Source organism: Spermophilus citellus (assembly GCF_964194105.1).
Source record: "Spermophilus citellus genome assembly, chromosome: 9".
In the NCBI taxonomy this organism is placed as follows: Eukaryota; Metazoa; Chordata; class Mammalia; order Rodentia; family Sciuridae; genus Spermophilus; species Spermophilus citellus.
Genome location: NC_138191.1, coordinates 126,953,072 through 126,976,485, shown reverse-complemented (window position 1 = coordinate 126,976,485; position 23,414 = coordinate 126,953,072). Strand labels below are relative to the sequence as shown.

Genomic DNA, 23,414 nt, shown 5'->3' with positions numbered 1-23,414 from the left:
TAAAGCGTGTCTGTCTCTCCTCACGGTGTGCTCAACGTCGAAATCAGTGCCTGGAATGTGGTTGGCGCTTATGATTACTTTAAAAAATATAACCAATTAGCGGGGTGGGGGGAGGTACGACAGGCCCCCGCCATGGGCCAGGCTCAGTCCCACAGCAAAAGTCAAATACTGGATCGTTCGATTCCCAGCATTGCAAGAAAAGTAAGTCGAAGACTAACTCTCCCACCTTCTTCGCTCTACCTGGCTCCCAAGCCCTCCAGCGCATTCCAGAGGATCAGGACTCTTCCCAAAGGCAGGAGGAGAGGGGCAGGTGCAGGCAGACACCAGAGAGCCACACGGATTTGCTGGCAGAGGAGAGGCCAGGGGCAACGCCTGGGGAGGGCAGAGAGCGTTCCAGCGCCGGCACCCATCAGGCGTGGGTTCAACTCAGGGAACCCACTTCCTCTCTCTGCGACCTCAGCTGTTACCTGTTTCCCTGCCCCTCAGTTTCCTCGTCTGTACCATGGGGATGCACCCTGTTGCCGTGGTCGTACTGTAGCCACCAACCATGGGGTGCCCGAACCCCACCACAGGGCCAAGCTCTCCCCCGGGGTGCTCCCGGCCTGGGAGAGTGAATCCCACCGCAGCCTGGTAGGCGCAGGTAGGTGCTCCCAGACCGATGTGGCCACAGCCGGGATGAGCTCTGTACTCAAAGGGCAGAGCAATCAGGGCAGCCTGCCTGGTGGAGGGGGTGCCCAACGTGGCACCCGCAGAGCTCTGCGGCCAGGGTCACCTACACCACTGGCTGAGCCACGTCCTGGACTTCCCCTCTCCTCTTCCCAACAGGCCCCTGTGGCGGGTCACACACTAGGATGTGATTTTTCTTAGGGTCACAAAGCAGGACTGGGTCTGAGGTGGGACTCCTTAGGGATCAGTCTACGCCTGTAACCCAAACTGAGATACTGGGCTTAGAAAGATGGCTGGAGGCTCGCCACGTGGACGAGAAGGGGAAGAAGTCCCGAGCAAGCCCACAGCCCGGGCAAAGGCACACAGGCCACGGCCGATCCTGCGCCCTCTGTCCCTCGGGCCTCTCCCTGGCCAGCCCCAGGCGTGGCGTACAAGAGGCATGAGGATGGCCCCCCGGTCCCGGCCCCAGGCCCGCACGCCTCGGCCAGCAGCTGTGGCATGGCCTCACCTGGGCAGAAACACAGGCCAGTGGGGACAGCCAATGGGCCCCCGCTCTTCCTGTGTCCAGCTTTTCAAAAACACAATTACTCGCCCTTCCGAGACGCCGCCAGTGTTGGTAAACCCCAGCCGCTAAACTGCATTACGCGGATCTCTCCAGAAACCTTTGCAGTTATTAATAGTGTATTGATCTCAGCCCATGGCGGAGGAGAGGGGGCCGCCTCCCACCCCCTGGGGTCCCTGCCGCCTGCGGAAGGCCTTGCAGCCAGCATGCAGATCAATGCCACTCAGCCTGGGAAGGAGACTCTGGCCACTTAATCCACTTAGGAGGAAGACAGGGAAGGCGGGATCTCGGATTTGCACGAGGCGCTGAGAAGAGGCGGATTGGCCCAGATCAAAGCCTGGACCTGGCTAAGATCCAGGAGGCCTAGATCTGCTGCCGGGGGAGGGGGCTGCCTGGACACCAAGGTGGCTCCGGGTGGACAGAACAGGACCCGCGTGACTTGCGACTCTCCCCTAATCCCAGGACTATCCAAAATCAAAGTGTTGTCTTAATAGAACGGGCGCTCGGCAGAGGGCAGGCTGGACAGAGGCCTCTGAGCCTGGGGCAGGGGAGGGGGCCCAGGGAGGGGCCTGGGGCTGCTGTGCCGAGGGCTGTGGGCGGCTGGCCTTCATCAAGAGCAGAAGAAGCCTTCGAGCCACTTAAGTCAGGAGCCCACTGATCCCCTGTGCATTTGAAAAGATCCCTTTCCACCAGGTGACCGGCTCAGGGGGGATAGAGGGGGTCCCTAGTGCAGGGGAGAAAAGGGGTGGCAGTTGGGATTTTTTAGGAGGCAGAGCACCAGGACTTGGTTGCCGACTGTATCTGGGGAGTGTGTGACTTGGGCCTTGGCGGGCAGGGCCATTCTGCAGCCAGGAAGCCCCGCAGGAGGGGCGGGGGTGGGGGGGCTGCAGGAATAGTCCTGGGGAAGCTGTCTCTTCCTAAAGCACCAGTCCAGGTGTCCCCTGAGCTGTCTTCCCTACCACCTGTGCGGTGTCACCTACATGTGTCACCCAAGCATATTGCTTATGTTACTGTCACCTGAGCATGTCATCAGTGTGGCAATTCCTAAACATGTCACCTGCGCTGCTATCACGAAGCGTTTGTCACCCGTGTGGCAGTTACCTGCACGCATGCACCTGTGTGTCAACTGTGTCATTACCATCTTATGACATCACCTGGAGCTGCCAGCCACGCGGGTCCCCTGAGCCTGTTTCTTTACATGCCCCTGAAACCCTGTCTCCTGCGGAAGTCATTGAAGCAGTTTACTTCTTAACAAACACCCGCGAGTGTCGCCAAAACATGTCACTCTAGGTGACTGTCACTCAGTAACCGTGCCACCAGAGACTTACTTTTTCAGTCTAACGGAGTTACAAACAAAGGAATCTTTCCCCAGGGGAGATGGTCCCCTGCTGTTCCCACTGTCTTGGTGCTTTCTGTGGGAGGATGGGAGGGGAGGTGGCAGCTTCGCCTCCACCAAGTTCCTCCCTTGATGGGAGCCACCCCCATTCTCCAGCCCTCAGTGGGGGACCAGATGTCGGCCTCCCGCACACTCTATGCAAATGAGGTGCTGCTGATGCTAATGTGCACGGGAGGGAGGGGCCGCGGCTGTCTCCGCCCCCCAGGGAGAGCCCTGGGAGCCCCCGTGTGGGGGTGGCAGCGGGATGGGGGACACTGGGTCCTGAGGAACCAGGAGCAGGAAGACAAGGACAGGGGGCAGAAAATGAGTGACTCCTCCAGGGCGGCCGAGGTCACCCTGCCCAGCAGAACAGGCGGGCGGGAGGCTGGGCAGGTGGGGAGGACCCCCGAGAGCAGAGAAGGACGGCCTCCCAGCGCCGAGCCCAGCTGGCCTCCTGCCCGGCTCCCTGACAGGCCCCCGGCCGGGCCCCGGGAAGTCCTTCAGAGTCCTCTATCTTGCAGCCAGACAGCTGGGACTTGCTGCAGGTCACCCACCCGGCAGTGACTTCAGGCCCAGGCTCCTGCCGGTCAGTGCCCAGGGCCCGCGTGCCAGGAGCTCCCTCCGCCCACAGGACAGCGGAGGACGCCGGACACATCACGGCCCTGTGTCCATCCGCAGCGTTCTGGTTTACAGAAGTCCCGGGCACCTTGTACTGCACTCCAAAGGTCCTGTGAGGGGTCACCTCCACTTTAGGAAAAAGGAAACCCAGAGAGGGACAGCCTGCATCCCCGGGTGACGGGATCAGGGCCGCCAGGGAGAGCTGGAACTTGGCTTTCTCGCACCACCTCAGGGTCCTTCCAGAATAGAGGACGGGAAAGACCACACCTGGGGTCCACTTGATCTGACCTGCAGCCCCCGAGAAAGATCCAGAACCCAGGGACGGCCGAGGGCCAATCCCATCCACGACCTGTTCTTCCACACTGTGAGCGAGAAGGTTCCTACCACGTCTGAATCCTTGGATGAACAGGGAGACGCACAGGGCAGCTTGCAGCTGGGGAAGATGACCGGGTCCAGAGGCAATGGGCGCGAGTGAAGCTCTGCTGCGCCCCTCCCCTCCCCCTCCCCCACCCCTCCCACTTCCCCTCCCCCTCCCCCCCACACCCCTCTGTGCTGCTGGGCTCTGCGCGCTCCCCAGAGTGGCCTTTGTGTGTGAGAGCATGGACTCTCTGGCCTCTTAGAGGAAGAGTCTAGAGAAGTTTTGGGGATCTCTCCAGTCTGAGCGCCCCAGGCGGGGCCCACTGACCCTGGTCCAGGCTCAGAGAGCCCTGTTGCCATGCCCTCGGGCAGGGCCTGGGGCAGGGTCTGGGGCTTCCCAGCCTCCTGGGCGCTCATGATGGGGGCTCCTGGGGATGGAATGTTACTGTGCTCCTGTTCCACGTCCCCAGGACTGGGGTCCAGTGCCGGTGGCAGTGTGGAGCAGGAACATGGGGTGGGGGCATGAGGACTCCCCTGCGCCTCGGTTTCCGGTTGATGGAGGGGAAACCAGTCCCTAAGTGGAAGGGGGTCCTGGTGGTTCGGGGCCTGTACCCCGTGACCACGGCATGTCATGGAGCTGGTGAGCACCTGTGTCACCAGCCCAACAGCTAAACCACGGCTCTGAGGTCCCCGGGGCACAGGTTGGGCTCCAGCTGAGCACAGGTCCCCACCTGGCTCCCCCGCAGCACAGAGCAGGGGGCCTGCACACAGTGGGGCTTCCGTAAGTGTGCCTGTCCCCCGGGCCCGGCACAGGCCCCCAGGAGGGACAGCCGCGGTCTCCTCACTGCCACTCCTGCTCCAGGATCCTGTCCTCAATCTGTCCTCTGCCTCCCCACAGGCTGCCCGAGGTCCGGATCTCAGACAACGGTCCCTATGAGTGCCACGTGGGCATCTACGACCGGGCCACCAGGGAGAAGGTGGTCCTAGCTTCAGGCAACATCTTCCTCAACGTCATGGGTGAGTGCAGGGCCCTGGCCCCGGGGCCCCAGAAGGAGGGGTGGGTGTGGGGGGGGTGTGCGCCCTGGGGACCGCCTGCCACACACCTGCCGTTCAGGTCTGGGAGCACTGGGGGAGCCACCAGGCCGTGCCCAGGGGTGACCGTGAGGCCCTGCCTCCAAGTTCCCCGTTTGTTTCAGTTTTGGTTCTGGGACAGGGTCTGGCTAAGTGCTCAGGGACTCAAGTTGCTGAGGCTGGCCTTGAACTTAGGATCCTCCTGCCTCAGCCTCCCAAGTAGCTGGTATTACAGGCACTTGCCACCACACAGTGCCCAGAAGACACAAACTTTTACTAGGACAAAGTTCTTGCTTTTAGGGAGTTGCGCTCAGTGAATGAGGAGCCATAAAACACATTCATGAGCGGTCAGCGCAGTGATTCTGATAAATACCAGGAGGAAAATGTGGCAACGTGTCGGAAAAGGTCCCTGCGGGTGGGCTGTGGCTAGTTTGCCGAGGAGGGATTCAGAGGCCCTTCTGAGGCCACTAGGCTAAGTGCTTGGCATGTGTCGTGACTGACAGGACTGAGAGTACTGAGTCACTAGCGTTATGAGTCTCATTTTGGAGATGCAGAAACAGAGGAGCCAGCGGTTCTCCAGTGTGAGCGTCACGCGTCAGAACCCCTGGAGTCCAGATGGCCGTGCCCACCGGCCGCTCCAACTCAGCGGGGCCGGCAGCCAGGGCAGCTGGCCTCACAGGACCCGGGGTGCTGACGCTGCCGGCCAGGGACCAAACTGAGAAACCGTGGCCAGACACTAAGCCTCTATCTTGGTGGCCCCCCATCTCTCTCTCCCTCTCTCTCTCTCTCTCTCTCTCTGCACCTGTGACTCAGCCCCTGTTTCTCCTTCCTCTTCCAGCCCCACCTCACCTGACCCCACACAGGAGGGTGTCCCTTGTCTCTCTAGCACAGATTTGGGGACATACTGCTTTGGGTCCAAATCCCAGCTGCACCGTGTAACCTCAGGCTCCTCATCCTCCCCGGGCCTCAGTTTCCCCACTGTACCAGAGACAAGGCGCCTGCCTCCTCGCCCAGCTCGCACTCCTGCTGGGGGGGCTGTCTCCTGCCCAGGGCCCTGGCGGCCTCTCTGGCCTCTGGTCGTGGCCTTGGGTCACGGCAGCCTGGGTAGTGGATGTTTTAGGGAGCACAGCTTCGTGGGCCCTGGCTCCCCAGAAGCCCTGATGCCCGCGCTCTGCCTCCTCTGCCAGGGTGTGCCGGGCTGGTGCGCGACCCTGGAGAGGGAACCGGAACCTGCTTGGTGGTCCTCAGGGCAGCCCGCCCCCTCACCCAGGGGCCTGCTCAGAGGGCTTTCCATCACGTAGGCCCCGGCCCTGGGTGCAGCCCCAGGTGGGTGTCAGGTGGGCTCTGCGCCCGCAGATGCAGCCAACTGTGAACTGAAAATGATTTTTAGAAATTGTGTCTTCGCCAACCACATAAGGACTGTTTCTTGTCACCGTTCCCTGAACCACACGGTGAAGCAGCAGCTGTCCTCGCAGCGCGACCTTGTACTGGGAATCATGAGCCATCAGAGATGACTTGAGTGCGCACCGGTTAAATGCAGATGCTAACGTCACTTTATATAAGGGACTTGGGCATCTGGAGATTCCAGCATCTGCACAGCGTCCTGGAAGGGACTCCCGGCAGATACCCGGGGACGATGACCGAAGGCTCTCCCCCGTCACAGACAAGGAGACTGCGGCCCAGGGAGGGGAAGGACTTGCTCCTGGCCCCAGAGCCATGGGCTCATCCTTCAGCAAGGTCCAGAGCGGTGACCGGGAGGGGCAGCAGAGGGGCTGACTGCAGTCTCATGCAGCGTCTCGGTTGTCCATGGCCGGCCTGAGGAGGAGCTGCCCGGAGCCCCTGCCCAGGCAGCTCAGAGGAGCCCAGGCCTGGCCGGCGGAGGCTCAGTGAGGTCATCCACACAGCAGAATATCCTGGACCCAGGGCCGGGCGCATTCTGGGTGACTGATACATAGCATGTCCTGTGACAAACGTGATCCCATCAGGTAAAGGCCAGGCCGAGAAAAGGTTCAAACAGCGTCCTCCCCTCCGGCCTCCACCTCCTCTTCCTTCATGAATAATATTTCCCACGAAAGCCGAGGGGCGCCCAGTGGTGGGACAAGGCAGCCCCACCCAAGCTGGAGGCCAAGGGAGGTGCCCAGGGTGGTGGCCAGGGCAGCGGAGGAGCTGGGCGAGCCCAGGGCCACCTGGGGGGAGGTGCAGGAGCCAGGCCCTTGGCCCCCGCGGCCACTTGCAGAGGCCCCGGGTGAAGATGAAAACGCAGTGGCCACTGTCGTTTCGCGCCTGTGGCAGCCCACTGTGTGGCGGGGAAGGACATCTGGGAGCCCTGGGTGACACCGGGGGTGTGTGCTGCACAGGCCCTGAAAACGCTTTCCCCTGAGCTGCCAATAAACTGTGAGCCGATTTGAGAGCCTCGTGCTGGCCCTGGACACCCCATGGACAGTCACGCAAGGACCGCCCAGGTGCTCTGGGGCGTGCAGGGAGGGGGAGCAGGCTAAGGACACACTGTGACCATCAATTAAATGTCACGAGGGCGGCCTCCCCACTCCCGGCCACGCCAGGCTAAGCCGTGGCTCCTGTGGTTCCCAGAAAGTGCTTCTCTGCCACCCAGGGGCCCTTTCAGGGCCACCTGCCCTGCCCGGCCCTTGCTTGGTGACAGGCAGTCACGTGACCCGCACCAGGTCCTGGGTGAGGTCATCCTAGATTCACAGGTGAGGGAACAGAGGCTCTGGGAGTGTAAGGGACTGGCCACGTGGGGGACAGAGCTGGGGGACCCATCAGGTCTGCCTGAGCCAGAGCTGATGCCCCTAGAGCCACCGTGACTGCAAGGGGACACCCCCCATTTGACATAAAGGCTCTTAGTCACGCAAATGTCAACTGAGCATATGGCACTGGGCATTCGAGAGGGGGACCTCGTGAGGACTGGGCTCTGGATGAGAGCACTCGGTGCCCAAGGTCTCCTTGGCCAACAGGGTTCTCTGCCCTTTGGGGTCTGTCCATGGCGGGGGGAAGGAGGGGACAGAGGTGACGCCCTCTGTCTCTGGGCCCCAGTCCCTATTTATTTCTCATCCACTACCCCTGCCCCAGGGGCCAGCAGGCCAGCTGCAAATCCTAGTTGACGTGGACAGCCCAGCGCTGGCCTCCTTTCCAGAAAGGAACGTGTTTCTGTCCATGTCTAAGGTGGCCTGCGCCTCGTGCCCGGGCACCTCGACCCGCGCTCATCCCTCAGCGCCCCCAGGCCCTGCCCCACGCACCCAGCTGCAGCCAGAACAAGTCAGGAGAAAACGCGGGTCCTCGGGCAGGGCACCAGGGGGACAGGTGACCAACAGCCATGGACAAGCAGAGGGACGTGGGGCTGTTGGAAACAAGGTGGTCAGTGAGGCCGCTCACAGCAGGTGACACTCAGACAAGGTCACCACCTGGGCCTCACCTGTTCATGCAAATGGCTCTACAGCTCCCTCCTGAGCTGTGTCCCGGGGCCACGCCCTGCTCCAGGTCCAGGGCCCAGAGGGGACCCTCCTGGGGGACTCGCCCCGCCAGGGCAGGTGGCTCTGAGACACGCAGAATGAACTGCTTTGGTGAACATGTCCGTCTCCCAGTGCTGCCAGGGACAAATGGCCAGGACCCGGTGACCCGACTCGGGAAATAGGTCTCGCGGCCCGGGAGCCTGAGCCTGAAACCCGGCGTCAGCAGAACCGCGGTCCGGCCCCCGGGAAGCCCTGGGGGACTGCTCCTTCTTCCTGGGGCCATGACAGGCCTCCCTTGGCTTGTGGATGCCTCTGCCTTTGTGGTCATCGCCGTCTCCCTGAGGGGCTGAGTATCTGTCCACACTTCCTGTCCTATAGGGACACCTGTCACTGGATCAGGACCCTCTGTGATCCAGCAAGACCTCACCTCACCTTGGTCATGTCTGCAAAGGCCGTGTCTCCACACGCACAGGGTCCAGGCCCAGAACGTCCAGATGCTTTTCTGGGGACACGATTCCAACCCACGACATAGCAGAACAGGATTCAGTGACACGCTCTGTGCGCCCAATGACACGGGCCACCTGCCACGGTGCTTTTCTAATAGCCAGACACTGTGCTAAGCACTTCCAGTGTTAACTCATTAAACAACTTCAAAATCCTGACGGGCGGTCACCCCCCGGTTTCCCTCTGACAGATGAAGAAACCAAGCGGACGTCCCCTGCCACGTCCCCAGCGTCTACCAGTGCACCTGGAGCAGGGGTCCAGGCTCACGTTGATAAGCACTGAGAAGACCTTCCATCTCAGGGCCCCTTCTCTCTCTTCTGGAGGCTTCCACGTGAGCTTGGCGGGTGCAGTAGACATTTGGAACCTGAGGCCAGAGTGCACCACCCTGCACCAGATCTTTCCAAATCCCAGCCAGGGGCCACAGCACCCCCCTCCCCCACCAAAGAATAGATGGTAACACACCTGGCATGTTCTTGGTTTTTTGTTTGTTTTTCAGTATATTCTGAATTTTTATTGGGGGTGGAGTTTTAGCCTCCCTTATTCTTTTAGAAAGTGATTTTATTGAGATACTAATATAACATATAATTGACTCATTGAAAGCGTATGATTCAGGGACTTTCATCCCATTCACAGGAGTGAAACACCACCTCCAACTTTAGGATATTTTCATCATTCCCCAAAGAAAAGGTGTATCCATTACCATCACTGCCCAGCTCCATGTCCCCATCCCCCTCCCCCCCCTCCCCCCGTCTTAGGAAACCTGGACTCTTCTTTCTCTCTCTATGGATTCATCAGTTCTGGGTGTTTCATATAAAACAGATGATACAAAATGTGGTCTTTAGTGACTGGCTTCTCACACTTCTCATGTTTTCAAGGCTTATCCATGTTGAAGTGTGGGATCAGGACTCCATTCCTTTTCACTGCCGAATAATATTCCACTGTGTGGAGAGACCACGTGTGTTTACCATTCATGGATGGAAGGACATTGGGTTGTTTCCAGCTTTTCATGATCATGACTAATGCTGCCGTAAACATTCATGTGGAAGTTGTTGAGTGAATGCCTAGTTCAGTTCTCCTGGCTACATACCTAGGGTAGAATTACTAGGTCAAATGGCAAGTCTGCATTTAACCCTTTGAGGAATGAGTGACCGGTTTTCTACAGCAGCTGACCCATTTCACAGTCCCACTAGTGGCTTTAGGAGGGTCCCAACTTCTCCATATCCTTGTCAACACTTTCTATTGTCTGTCTTTTAAGTCAAGTCATCGTTTTAGATATGAAGTGCTGGGTCTACGTTTTCCTCGCGGCCAGGAACATAGAGCACCGTCCCTTTCTTGTTACCGTCTTTGGAGAAATACCGATTTAGATCCTTTGGTCATTTACAATCAGGTTATTTGTCTTTTTAACATTAAGTTCTAAGTCTTCCTCATCTAGAAGCAAGTAGTCCCCCATCGGATATTTATTTGCGTATTTTCTTGTTATTCTGTGGCTCTCAGTTTGCTTGCTTGGTGGCGTCCCCTGAAGGACAAAGGCTTTAATTTCAGCAAAGTCTAGTTATCTCTTATCCTTGCTCTTCTAGTGTCCCAGCGAAGGAGCTTTTGCGAGTGCAATGTCACACTCACGCCTGCACTTTTCTTCTAGTAGTTTGTGCAATTTTAGCTCTCACCCTCCCGGGTCTGGTGCAGTGGCTGATTATGTGATCCCTCCCATCAAGTCCTCTGGGCGTCCTTGTTGAAAACCAGTGGACTGGAACGCGAGGCTTCCTTTGGGCTGCGTCTCCTGCTCCCTGTCCGGGAGCCGACCCTCGGGCGCGCCTGTGCTTTCTAAAGCCCTCTGGCCCCTTCTGTTTGGGTTCTGCGGCTCCCCAGCTGCGGGACTTTGGGCCATGGGCCCACAGGTAGCTCCCTTGTGACCCGTGTCTCCAACTTTCCTACTGAAACAACTGACCTGGGGCTGACGAGGCTCTGGGGGGAAAGGGGAGTGGGGGACCCCGTGAGCCCCATCTGTGAGCCTGGCCAGAACCTAGGCGCTCTGGAGAGACGGACCCTGAGTCTCCAACCTGGTTCTCTGGACCCCCCGCCCTGGCGTTCCTGTTCAGAAAAAGAAGTGGATTCCCAGGCCCAGAAGTTGGGGCGTTAAGACCCCCTCTTGACCCGTGAAGGAGAAAGTCCGCACCCCCCAGGGGCGTGGGGGGATCCGGGCCGGGAGCAGAGCCGTGCCCCTCAGAGGCTGCTCGTCCCCGGCAGCCAGAGCAGGACAGAGGCACCACACTCCTCTGCTTCTCTGAGGGACGCGAGTGGGAAAGCGGGGTGGTCGGCAGGAGCCCCTTCCAGAGGGCTGCCCGGGCACCGACGGCCGGCAGAGCCCACACTGCTGGGGTGTGTGACCCGTCCAGGGGCAGGTTTGGTCGGTGGACGGAGCCTGCCCGGCTGAGGTCACTAGACCTCCGGGCAGAGTTGCTGAAAGCAAGAGTCAGAGCCACAGCCCCCCCACCCCCCCCTTGGCCCCCAGGACACCTGCCGAGCAGAAAATTACCAGCTGGTCCCCCGTCTGGAACCTAAGTGGATGAGCCCCCTGCTGGACTCATCTAATTACATTAACAGCCCCAGGCGACAGCAGTGGCCACGGACTCCAGGGGGCCAACTGGCTGCCGTGCACAGGAGGCCCGGGCAGGTTGGGATCCAGATCTGAGCTACTCAGACACCCGAGGGGGCACCAAGAAAGACAGGGGGAGGCAAGAACTCGGACTCCACCCCCCACCCCAGAGGCCCAGGGCCTGGGGACCAAGCTGCCGCCCAGGCAGGCCTATGTCCACTTCTCCTCTCCCTGTCCCCTTCCTACCGCTCTGGGTGAGGGACATGCAAGCCACCACATCCTCTAAAATAGAAAAGGAGGAGTTTGGATAATCCCCGACTGGAAAATTCTCCCTCCATTAAATTAGGTTGGTCGTAAATAAGGAGCTGAGTTCCTCGGAGAGTTGAGGAATGGCTGAAGGTGTGGGCTTTGGATTGAGACATAAATTTTCTACCTGGTCCTGCAACTAATAGTAATAAAAGCAGCTAATGTTTATTGAGCATTTACTACACACCAGGTAGAGTTCCGCTAGGCACCTGCTATATCATTTATAACAGCCCTCTGAGGCGGGTCCTGTTATTACTTTCCCCATTTCACAAGTGTGTAAACTGAGAAGTTACAGCTTCTGCAGGGCTCTTACTCTCCGCCCCAGGACACGGGTCTGGTACGGGTCTGGACCCAACCACTACGCTCCACCACCTCTAACTGGAACGTGGCCCTTGGCAGGTTACTGGACTCCCTGGGCCTTGGGTTCCCTCTCTGCTAAGTAGAAGCTACGGTGGCATCTGCTGGGCTGCAGTGTGGCCTTCAGGAGGCTGGCCTCTTAACGAGGACAGGGCAGCTGTTAGAAGGCGAGAGAGGCCTGGAGCCAGCCCCGGGGCCTGGGCAGTTGTGCAGCAGCTGGACCCGAGAGGCTTTTCTAATCAGAAGCCCCGGGGTGTGGGAGCCGATAGAGAGATGGGGACAGATGGGGAGATGTCGCAGGACCCGGTGCTGGATGCAGAGGCTCTGCTGGGAAGGCACCCGGGCAACCGCCTGATGTCACTCAGCTCACGGGGACTGTAGAGAATGGGCCACTGGGTGCAGACGCCAGGCCACGGGCCCAAGGACCCCGTGGACCTCTGTCTGCCAGCCAAGCTTCCGCAGGGCGGTTAGACGGGCAGCGGGGCCGAGGCGGGTGGCGGAACTGGGCTGTCAGAAGCCGGCCAGAGCCAGGCCCGCGGCCCAGAGGAGTGAGGCCAGAGAGGCCAAGCTCCTCGAAGCGGCACGCGACACGTCAGAGCCCGGGCCTGTCTTCCTGAGTGTCCGGAGGCCACTGGGGGCCTGGAGGGAGGACGTCCACTCTGCCTGCAGCCTGCCCACCCACGTCCCCCCCCAGCTGGTGGAGGTCGCCGGCTGAGAGCCAGCTCAGAGAGGGACCAGACAGATGGGCGTGAGGCTCCGAGGAGCACTTAGAAGCTAGCCAGGTCATCTCGCAAGGACAGTCCTTCCCAGCTCCAGCCCCAAAGGTCTGCCTGCTGCCTGACTGCCTCCTGAGAAGCTTCCAGAATCCTCCCACCCGTCTCTGAACACGGCCCCGCCGAGGCAGGTGCCCTGGACCGCAGCCCCCTCTGCCCCTGCCCCAGCCCACAGCGTCCCTCAGTGGCCCTCTCTCCTCCCCCACAATACCCTAGGACCAGTGAGAGGACCAGGGGCAGCCAGGAGAGGTCCGGACGTGCCCAGTGCCCCCCAGCGGTGAGCGAGGTGAGGTGTGCGCTCAGGCCTGCGCGAGCCCAGCCCCCGACCCCCAGGAAGGGACACCAGCTGTCCGCGCAGGGAGCACTGGGGCTGCCATATGGCCTCTGGATCAAGGGTCCCCCGACACGGGCCTCAACTTCACAGGACAGCGCGAAACGCCTGGGCTGGCCGTCGGGGGTGGGGTCAGCGCCAGTCGGCTCACACGGAAAACGAGGGTCTGGACTGGACCCCACTCTTCCCCCCGGGGACCAGGCCTGGCTGCCGGTGGAGTCCAGGCCTCTGAGGCCCGTCCTGGGTGTGACCTGGGAAGCCCCTGATTTGAGCCAGAGAGCAGACAATCTGTGAAGCAGCACCTACATCTGTCCTGCATCTCGTCCCTGGGGCCACACGCTGGGGGTCACCTCCCCTCTCCAGGGAGCTCAGGTCTGGCTGGGGGGTGACAGGCCCTGGGCTCATTCACCCCTCACTCTTGCTAATCCTCTGAGTGAACCCACGTTTATAAGCTTCTCTCTCCCGTGGGCCGGCTCTGGGGACAGGACTGAGGGAGGCCCGCTCTCCCAAGAGGGCCACAGGAGATGGGGATTCGTTTCAATATAGGACAAATGGTGAATGTTGTAAGTGCCAAATGTTGTTTCAGGCACTTTAAACATGTTGATGCACTGAATTTCATAAGCTTTAAAAAGTCACTACTTTTACTATTCTTGTTTGAATCAATGAGGAAACCAAGGTCCAGAGAGGTTAAATAACTTGCCCAAGGTCACACAGCGAGTAAGTGGCAGAGCTTCTTTCTAAACCCAGATCACCTGGCTCCAGAGCCTCTCTACAGCCTCATGTAGAATGGCCCACCACAGCCTCCTGAGCAGGAGGAAGAGACTTGAATTGTCCAGGCAGGGCTGCGGCCCCAGGCTCCACGCCTCCCTGGACCCTCTGTGTCTGGCTCCCCTCTTGCCCTGGCGTCCATCACCTCCCGCCTCCGACCCTGCTGGAGCAGTCTGCGGAGCGTCATTAGACCTTGACAAGTGTCAGGTCAGCGCCATGCTTTATCCTCTGCTCCCTGGGAGCTGGATTTAGTGGCTCCAGCAGAAGGTAGACTTCCCCTCCCTGGGACAGCCCCTTAATTACCAGTGATATGTGGCTGTGGGGACGCGGCGCCTCCGGCCCAGTGATTTAGGGAGCAGCGGGAGCCGAGCCTACAGGTGTCCCCAGAGCTGTACGAGGCCGGAGAGCCGAGTCCAGGGCGACCCCCAAGGGACGCAGCCCGTAGACACTCCTGGGGAGAGCGAGCACCCACTGCCCCTGCAGAGGGGAACCTGCGCCCAGGATCACACCCGAGTCGCCCCGGCCTGGGACCCAGGCCTGACTCTGCTGCTCCCCAGCAGCAGGTTCCTGCCTCGGTTTCCCCGTCCAGATGGCTGAGGCCCCAGCACCCGGGGCAGGGGCAAGGCCACCAGGAGGGGCCTGGCGCTGGATCTCTGAGGCCCCCACCCCCCTCACCCCCAGCCACGAGGCGATGGACACTCAGCAAAGCAGGGAGAGGCGAGTTCTCTGCAGAACTGGGCGACGGTGCCGAGCGGTCACCGTAGAGCACGGTTTGGACCTTTTCATGGCGAAATGCCCAGGAGGGGAAAACACCCGGCCCCCTTCCCACCACACGCCCTTCACAGTTCCTCCCTGGAAATTGCTTTCTGAGCGGCAGCAACACAGATGACTGACTTGCCCTCTGACTCGGGAAGTCAATCCTAAAACGCTGATTGGGCAGGAAAGCCCCCGGGGATCCCGCTGGCAGACAGGCTCTGAGCCAGGGCGTGGGGGGCAGAGTGGCCACGGCCCAGGTGCCATGGGAGGCTGGGGTGGCCTTGCACTGTGATCCAGGGCTGGGGAGCGAGCGGACCCTGAGGCATTTCTGCGGCCCCTGTTTAAATGAGGAATTGTGGGGGGTCACTAGAAATCGGCCTCAAAAGCCCCAACAGAATTTCAGCTCTGGACGCCTCTGTCCCCAGACACACACACACACACACACACACACACCAGCAAATAAAAACACAGCATCAAGTAAAATTTAGTGTGTGCTCACTAGGGGCCAAGCACAGCCGCGGTGGGTGGTCAGTGGGGGTTTCCCTTGTGATGGCCAGGCTGACCCGCTGCCACCCCACTGCCCCCATGGAGAGAGTGTCAGGGTGATATCCATGGAAAAGACCAGAACCCCAAACCCAACCAGGACGGGTTCCACTGAGCGTGTGTCACTTTCCCAGCATGAAGCTGAAACGCTGTAACCGGGACCATCTAAGTCCGACACTCTCTGTACTTCATTCCCCACGGACCCCACACTGACATCTCTTGTCATCACTGTCCCCTGGGAGGGGCCCAGAAAGCCAAGCAACTGCCTAAAGGACACTTGGCGTCCAAGCGAAGGGCCGTGACCTTGGCAGATAAGGCTAGAGTTAGCCAAAGCCCTGGCCGTGGAGGGACACGGTTCGGTGGAGGGACAGGGGTAGTCCTTGGCGGGGGTGGGGGGCTGCAGACGGAAGGTGTGGCCGAGACCTCCCCCCCCCCCCCCCCCCGTCCTCTGGCCGAGCAGCTGGGAGCTGCTGCCACAGGGTAGGTGCGGCCACCGGGCCTCCCCAAGCTTCCCCAGGCTTCCAGAAGCTTCTCTCATAAAGCTGCAAACACAGCACTGGGAGAAACTGCTCATGTGTGTAATGTGCACCTCTGGGGCTTATTGAAAACATCCCCCAAATTGGCCAGCCCCACTGCTATTTAAAAAGAATTCATGTCACACCCCATAGATTTCATCTCTGCAGAAACGGAACCTAGCGTAGGACTTAAGCACATTCACTCTGTGGTCACATAAACTACGATGGCCTGGGAGAGGAGACACGGTCACCCACGCACAGGCCACCTCCAGGCAGCAGAACGCCGCCGGGCCCCGCCCCTCTCCTCCCCGCCCTGCCCGGGACAGGCACCCTCAGGAGCAGCGGGGGTCCACCCAGGACTGGCAGCTGAGGAGAACAATCAGAAAACTTGGAACCCCGGCAAGCAGCCAATCAAGACAGGCATAGAAAGTTGGCCCAGGCGGGCTTTGGAAACTGGGGGTCCGTTGACCCAATCAGTGCATGGAGCCCCGGAGACTCCGGGTGCTGACTCTGCCCTGTTCTGGGGCCTGGAGAAGCAGAGGCTGAGCTTTCCCAATTCCCTGGAGCCCCTTCTGCTGACTGAGCACCTACTAGAGTCCAAGCCATTGGTTCACATAGCAACACCGGGAGCGTTTCTTGTCACCCGGAATTTAGAGATGAGCCAAACGGCGCCGCGCAGGTCAGGGCAGAGGCTCCTCTAGACTTGCCCTGGGATCGCCTGGCGAGCGAGTCACACCCAGATGGCGGGATCTGGAAAGGGACTCAAGAATCTGCAGATCCGCCCAGGTTCCAGGAGATGCCGACGCTGCTGGTCCTGGGAACGTACTCTAAAGGAAGAGTCTAGAAAATAGCGCTAGCGTGCAAATCCAGCTTGCACAAAACCTGTGGCCAGGCCTCCCCTCCACCCTTTTAAGTGCTTGGGGTTTTACTTCCCCACCAGCAGTGACCTGCAGTAACCTGCGCGCCCGCCCCGCGGATTCGCCGCCTGCACGCAGCTCCCCCCCCCCAGCACCCCGCGCTCCCCCTGCAGCCAGCCAGAGCCTCCGGTTGGGGCTGTTAATTTTCTCTTCTGCCACAGCGCACGCACAACAGCTGGCAGGGGAGGGCGAGGCAGGTGAGCGGGCGCTGCCAGCGCTCCCCGGGGGGCGGGAGGAGGGTGGGTAGAAGTGCCCACCCGCAGCCTCCGGAGACCACTCCGAAAAGCCCCCGTGGGGAGGATCCCTGGGCAGTGGCACGGGACACGCGCGCGGGCAACGACTAGACCCGAGACGTCCCCGCCCCTCCTTTGAGCAAGGCCAAGTTCAAGTTTGAGCTGGGGACGCTCGGCTCAGCAGCTGCCGCATAAAAGGGCCCATTGCAGCCCGTGCAAGCGCAGAGGCTGCGTTTCTATCTCTATCTCACGATGGCGGCTCCATTTGGGGACTTTTTGTAGGGTTTTTTCCCCCTTGACTGCTGTTACTACTCAGCTCAATATTTAATTTTCCCATAAAACACAGAGTTGCTCTTTCCTCCTTCCTTGGGGGTCCGGCCTCGACTGGAAGGGAGGACTTGGGTGGGCAGGGACTGGAGGGGGGGACACCCGGGCCCCCTCCCCCGACTCCTCCCTCCTTTCCCGCATTGTTCATTGAGCAAGCCCCTGTCGCCAGGCCCCTGGGATGTGACAGACACTAAGGAGAGTTCCTCTCCTCAAGGTGCTTACCTTCTCGTGGGCAGAGTCAGAGAAAGTCACAGTCACGGTCTGTACTAATGATCCACTACAGGGCACCCTAGGAAGGAAAGGGGAGCCTAGCCCAGACCAGGGGTGACACGGAGCTGCCGCAGATGCAGGGAGATAAAAAGACAAAGGAAAAGCCCTCCGTGGTTTTGCAGCCTGGTGATGGGGGGTCCCTTCAGGAGATGGCTGGAGATGGGGGCAGGGTCCCCTCACTGTGGGGTCTTTGGGGTTCCCCCTCAGCAAGCTGTACCCTTGTCTGTGCTCAGAGAAAGGAGGGGAACAAAGGAGAATGGAGACGAAAGTACTGTGTGGGCGGCCAGTGCTTTGAGGTTGGTTTGGAAACAGACAGGTTAGCCCCCCCCCCCAACACTCTATGTAGCAGGGATAGATGTGGACCTGGGACAGAATGACAAACTGCAATGAGTAAGACAGGCACAGGATGCTCCAGACACCCAGGAGAAAGGGCCTGGCCCAGCCTCGTCCAGGAGGGCTGCCTGGAGGAGGAGACTGGTGAGGTGGGACCAGCATGTGTGGGGCACAGAGGACGGCCTGGTGGGGTCAGTGTGGCTGCAGCGCAGCAGGCTTCCTGCAGAGGGCACTCTCTTGAGGGGCATCTGGAAGGAGCAGAAAGACCCGTGGAGTAGATGGAGGAGGAAAAAAAGCAGGAGTGAGACCCAAAAAGAAAGAAGTTAAAATAGGGAACACGGAGGGACACTCATACTCGCGGACACTTACATTAAGAGGGTAGTTTTCTCTTTCTGTCTTGACGGGCTGCCAGAAGGAGGGGCAGGCAGTCCATAGAGCGGCCGCGCTGCGCGGGGAGAATGGATTTTTTGCAAGTAATATAATTTTGAGCTTGTCTGCCTCCCCATCCTTCCCCAAAATCTAATTGATGACCTCCCCGTGATAAATGGCACTCAAGCAGGGACATGGAGTGGCATCTGAGGGGCAGGGGAGATTGTCCCTTCCTGGAGACACAGCCACTCCTAGGAGGGACGGAAGTGCCCCTGTGCATCCCTGTCCACCGCGGGAGGGTGTGGGCAGCTGGGAGGTAGGACAGGCTGTGCACTCTGCTGGTTCCGCCCTCTGGCCTCACAGGAGGGCTTTGTCCACATTTTTATTTGCTTCTGCCCCTGGAAGCCCAAGGTTGGCAGCTGTGTCTGGTTGAATCCATTTTATAGACAGGAAGATTGATGTCCAGAGAGGAGACCGATCTGCCCTCAGACCCATGGGGCTGGCAGCAGAGACGGGGAGCTGGTGCCCTGGGGGCTTCGGGGGGGGGGCATCTTGCCTGGGAGGAGAACTGGACTGTGGTCGTCACAGTTAGACTCAGGGCAGATGTCCCTGTCCAAGAATCCTGGGGTTTCTCTCAGATCAGGTTTGTGTTGCCGAGTCGCAAAGGCCACAGGCTGATTCACAGAGCAAAGGAGACCCGCCCCGTTATCTGCAGGGAGAGTCCCGATGACCAGATGGGCGATACCTCAGAGCTGATTTCATAAAACCGGTCACTGGACCGTTACTGCATGTGTCCACATCGATGCCGCGTCTCAGATAACTTCCTGCCTCCCTCGGTGGCCGAGGATCGAGGGCCACGGAGGTTAACAGGGACCCGCAGCTGTGTCACACAGGAAGCCGCTTCCGCTAGCCTGATGCTGGACAGAATTAATCAAGGAAACTTCTAGAAGCCCCTGGTCCACTTAAGTCAAAGTGAGAAATAAACTGAAAGGACTCCAGGCTTTGGAGGGGGGAGACTGGGGGCGGGGGGAGTTATGGTGGTGTCTTTAGCCCAAGATGCAGCACTCAGTCCCGGGAAAGGACAGAGAAGGGGAAGGAGAGAGAGAGAGACGCGTGGGGCCAGCATCCTGGGCCAGCAGGGGACTCCCAGGCACGGACTGTTCTCTGCCGGCCTGTACTTGGAGCCCTCTACCAAGTGACAGGAAGCAAGATGCAGAGTGACATTTTCCCAGGTCACGGTGCCCGAGGAGACGTTGATGGGAGAGTGGGGGGACCGGGGCTGTCTGTGGTGACAGCGGCAACTCGGCTGCCTCACGGTCCACACCACGGAATCCGTTATTGTCTTATGAGCTTGATTAACTGTACGTATTGCTAACACCTGCTCAGAAATATAACGAGGGACAGGAACACAGCTCCCAATCAGGCCTGTGTGGGTGGTGTGCGTGCCTCGGGTGCAGATCTCCAGTATCTATGTGTGTGTGTGCACACGCACGTGTGTGTCCTGCGGGGACCCTGGCCACGATTCGGAAGCCTGGGTGCCAGTCAAGGCTCTGTCATTGACTTTGGTGTGACCGCAGGCAGACGGGTGCCTGTCTGTGCTCACCTCACTCACCTGTTCAACAGGAAGCCCAGGTCAGAGTCGCCCATAACTCTGAATTTTCTAATAGGCACCTTAGGAAAAGTAGAACTGAAAAGTGAAGTTGATTTTAATAATATATTTATTAAACCCGATATCTGGAAGACCTTATCATGCCAACATGCCATTCGTATAGAAATACCAGTGGCATCTCATATGCTTTTTTTAAAAAAGTTAAGTCAGTCTTCAAAACTTGGTGTGCCTTTCATATCCCAGCCCACGTGATCTGGGACAATTCCCATTCCAAATGCTCCTGGCATGCGTGGCCACTGTGTGGGTGCAGGTTGAGGCACCTTCTGGTCTGCTCTCTAATCTCCGGATGCCCTGAAGCAGAGGCCAGCCTTTATTTTCTGGTCCTTAGCAAGTAGCCCCAAATAAAGAATGTTAATAACTAACTGTGTCCATAAGTGCGGCTGATCTATGTTTGGGGAAAACATTTCACAGGTCCTACTCTGTCGAATCCTTGTAAGTGCCCTGTAAGTCCATTTTGCAGATAAGGAAGCTAAGGTTCAGAGAGGTGAAGTGACTTCCCCAAAGCCACCCAGACAGTAAGTGGTACAGCTGGTCTTTGAATCTTGGGGAGTCTGATCCAGAGTCCACACGCTTAGCCACTGTCCTCGACTCTCTGCTTTCTTAGTGAGGGTCCAGGGCAGGGGGGGTGGGTAAACCTCCGTGGTAAAGTACTTGCTGAGGTCCCACCCTCAGCACACCATAAATAAAGTTAGATAACGTGAATGAAGCCTGCTGCCCCGCTCTGCAGTCACGTGGTGATTATCACATTTACTCCTCAGTGCTATTCCTGGAGTGGTTTGCGGACGGACACCCCCGCCCCTGTGTGGCTCTGAGGTTCAGGATTCCCCCAAGGGGTGCTCACCACACCTGCAGACACCCACCTTATGCTGAGCTCTAACTGGCATGTCCCTGACCTTTAGGACACGGATCAACCACAGCCACCTACTAAGCGGCATCTCGGGAGGTAGAGGTGTGTCAGGGCAGTGACTGTCCCTGGTGGTCCCAGCTCCCCTGGCGCAGCTGCAGGGGAGAAGCTGGGCCCCGGGTTCAGATCCTGGACCCACGTCCCGCTGGCTGCCAGAACCTGGCCAGGCCCTCTCACCTCCTCAGCTTCCCCATCTGTAAAACGGGAATCCACAAACCCGCCTCCCAGACCCACCTGGTGCCTGCAAAGACTTCACCCTCAGGAAGAGCCCGGCGTCCCCTGCTCCCCCGCTGGTGACGGTCACCCGCTGCCGGTTCTTCCTGAGGGATCCCAGTCAGATGGCAGCGTCTGCAGCTGGTGGGCGATTGAAGAATTCCGGTGCTTCTTCCCTTCTTGGCGTTCCTGCCCCACTCGCCATCTGTTCCTTAATTACAATCCTCATGCCTCGTTCTCGCGCTTCCTGTCGGTTCCCTCCTCCTGCCCACAGCGAGCTGAGCGGGCGGCCACAGGGATGAATGAACAGCAGCCCCTACCTGGCTTCCCTTCAGGAGGCCTTCAAATAGAGCGGCCTGGTGTCTGCCGCCCCCGCCGACCGCAGGCTGCTCCACGCCGCCTCTGGGTGCCCACACTGAGCTCCCGGCACCGTGCCCAGCACCTAGTAGGTGGCAGGAGGCATTTGCTGAATTTAATTAAACTTCACTGGATGGACAAGCCCCTGCAGCGCTCACTCTTGCGTCTGCACGTGGCCCAAGGCTGGGAAGCAAGAACTTCCGGCCTTTCCCAAGATTCTGGCTCCCGTCCTGCCCAGGGCGAGGAGGAGACGGTATCACAGTGAATCCCTGTCACGTGCGTGCGGGACCCTCTCGGATCCAGCAGCTCGCGCTCCAGGCTGCCTGCCTGCCACGATGCCACCTAATGGACCCGAGGCGGAGGCCCCGGCTTTGGTGATGGGCCAAGGGCATGGGGTGGTCGTGACCCGGCTGGGATTTGCACCAGGAGGGCCTGAGGCCGCGGGTGCCCGTCACAAACCCCGCGGCGCCCAGGCCCAGGCTTTGCCAGAGGAGAGTAGGGGGTGAGTTGGTGGGAGGCTGCGGTCACAGTGACCAAGTTCAAGAAAGCAAGGGAGGGAAGCTCCCTGCTCCAGAGGCGCCAGTCACCTGCCTCTGCCCACCACTGCCCCAGGGGGTCCTTAACAGCTGGGGCACAGCCAGCTCCATGGTGGGACCTGACTGCCCACACTTGAGCCAGCCCCTGTGGCCTGCAGTGCCCTGGTCCTGCTGTCCTCAGCCCCCTGCTGCCTCCTCAGATCTTCTCCAGCAGAGCTCCAGGGTCCCCTTTCCACACTGTGACCCCCTGGGGACCTGACACACTTACGGTGGTGGCCTCTGGATTCCTGGTGTCGTGCCTGCCGGCCTGGGTCTATGCCCCCAGACAGGGACCCTGAGCTCCCCTGGTGGGTGCCCGTGTGCCCTTGGAGGCCTGGGACCCCAGCCAGCCCCCAGCGAGCTCCCCTCTGTCTCCTTGTGGCAGCTCCTCCCACCTCCATTGAAGTGGTGGCCGCTGACACTCCTGCCCCCTTCAGCCGCTACCAGGCCCAGAACTTCACTCTGGTCTGCATCGTGTCCGGGGGGAAGCCAGCGCCCACGGTGAGTGCCCCTGCGGCCCCGCCCTCCTCACCTGCTGACCACCTGCAGATGTCACCTCCGTGCCCACCGAGGGTGTGGCCTGGGCGCCTGACCCGCCCCTGGCCTGGGTCCCCTCCCTCACCCCCACCCACCCGGGCACCCGAGCCTCTCTGGCTGCCCAGGCGGAGACCCCCACTCCTCCTGGGCTGGAATCCCAGAATGTCCTGGCAAGAGAGGTCCCGGGGGGCCCAGGTCCAGCACACCCTGCTGCAGGACAGAGACAAGTGAGGGGGTGGAAGGGCGGAAGGGCTTGCCCAAGTCCCCCAGACGTGCTGACAGAGCTGGGACTCAGGTCCCTGCCCTTGAGCTCCAAGTCCAGGGCTCTTCCCAGGACCCCACGTGGCTCACATAAGGGAGGGAGAAAAGATGGAAGAGAAGGAGGAGAGGAGAGGAAGATGGAAGGGAGGGAGGGGGGAGGGAGGGGGAGGGAGGAGGGAGGGGGGAGGGAGGGGGAGGGAGGAGGGAGGGGGGAGGGAGGGGGGAGGGAGGAGGGAGGAGGGAGGGAGGAAGGGAGGAGGAAGGGGAAGGGAGGGGATCCGAAAGGGGAGCTCCTCATATAGTAAGAGTAGCCGCTCCTCATCAGACCCACGCCAGCCTCACGAAGAGCCCCTGGTCGAGCTTACGGCATCTTGAGACCCCTCGCAGGAGCAGGGTGGCCCTTACCTGCCCACACAGAGCTGCCGCCCAGCCTGCCCTGGTTCCCCGGGAGGAGCCTGAGCAGGGAGCAGCCCTCCACCTCTGCTTCCCGGCTGACCCTGACCTTGCCTTGCAGGGCTCAGAAGCTCCGTGTGTCCGACTTTTAAAGTGAAGGGAGGGCAAGTCGCCCTCCTGGACCCCCGGAGCCCCTCTGTGGCACCTCAGGGGTCACGGGAGGGAAACTGAGCCACGGCTGCTGAGGACCCTCCCGTTTTGACATTTTTAATACTTTGGCTCTTGACCCTAGAAGCTCCACACACGGCGAGGGTTTAGCAAGAGGAGGGGAAGGGTTCCCGGTGGCTGAAGTGACTCTCAGGCGTGATCCAGTGCTGGGACCTGGGGATCTGGCCCAGCCCCACCCAGGATATGAGGCCAGGTCGACCTCAGGACAGGGTAGTAAGTGTGTGCAGAAGCCCAGGCCAGGACAGGGAGCAGGTGCAGAGGCACGG

The 23,414-nt window shown here is 59.9% G+C and overlaps 1 protein-coding gene across 1 annotated transcript in view; it reads left to right on the top strand.

Annotated features, from left to right (window-relative positions):
* The window catches only part of IGSF21 (immunoglobin superfamily member 21), a gene marked incomplete at its 3' end in the record, with an annotated part of 172,172 nt that overhangs the window by 136,921 nt on the left and 11,837 nt on the right, over positions 1-23,414 (top strand). The window contains exons 4-5 of the mRNA XM_081305456.1: positions 4,477-4,595; positions 22,115-22,230. Of these exons, the coding sequence (XP_081161582.1) occupies positions 4,477-4,595; positions 22,115-22,230 (235 nt within the window). The remainder of the gene's footprint in view (positions 1-4,476; positions 4,596-22,114; positions 22,231-23,414) is intronic.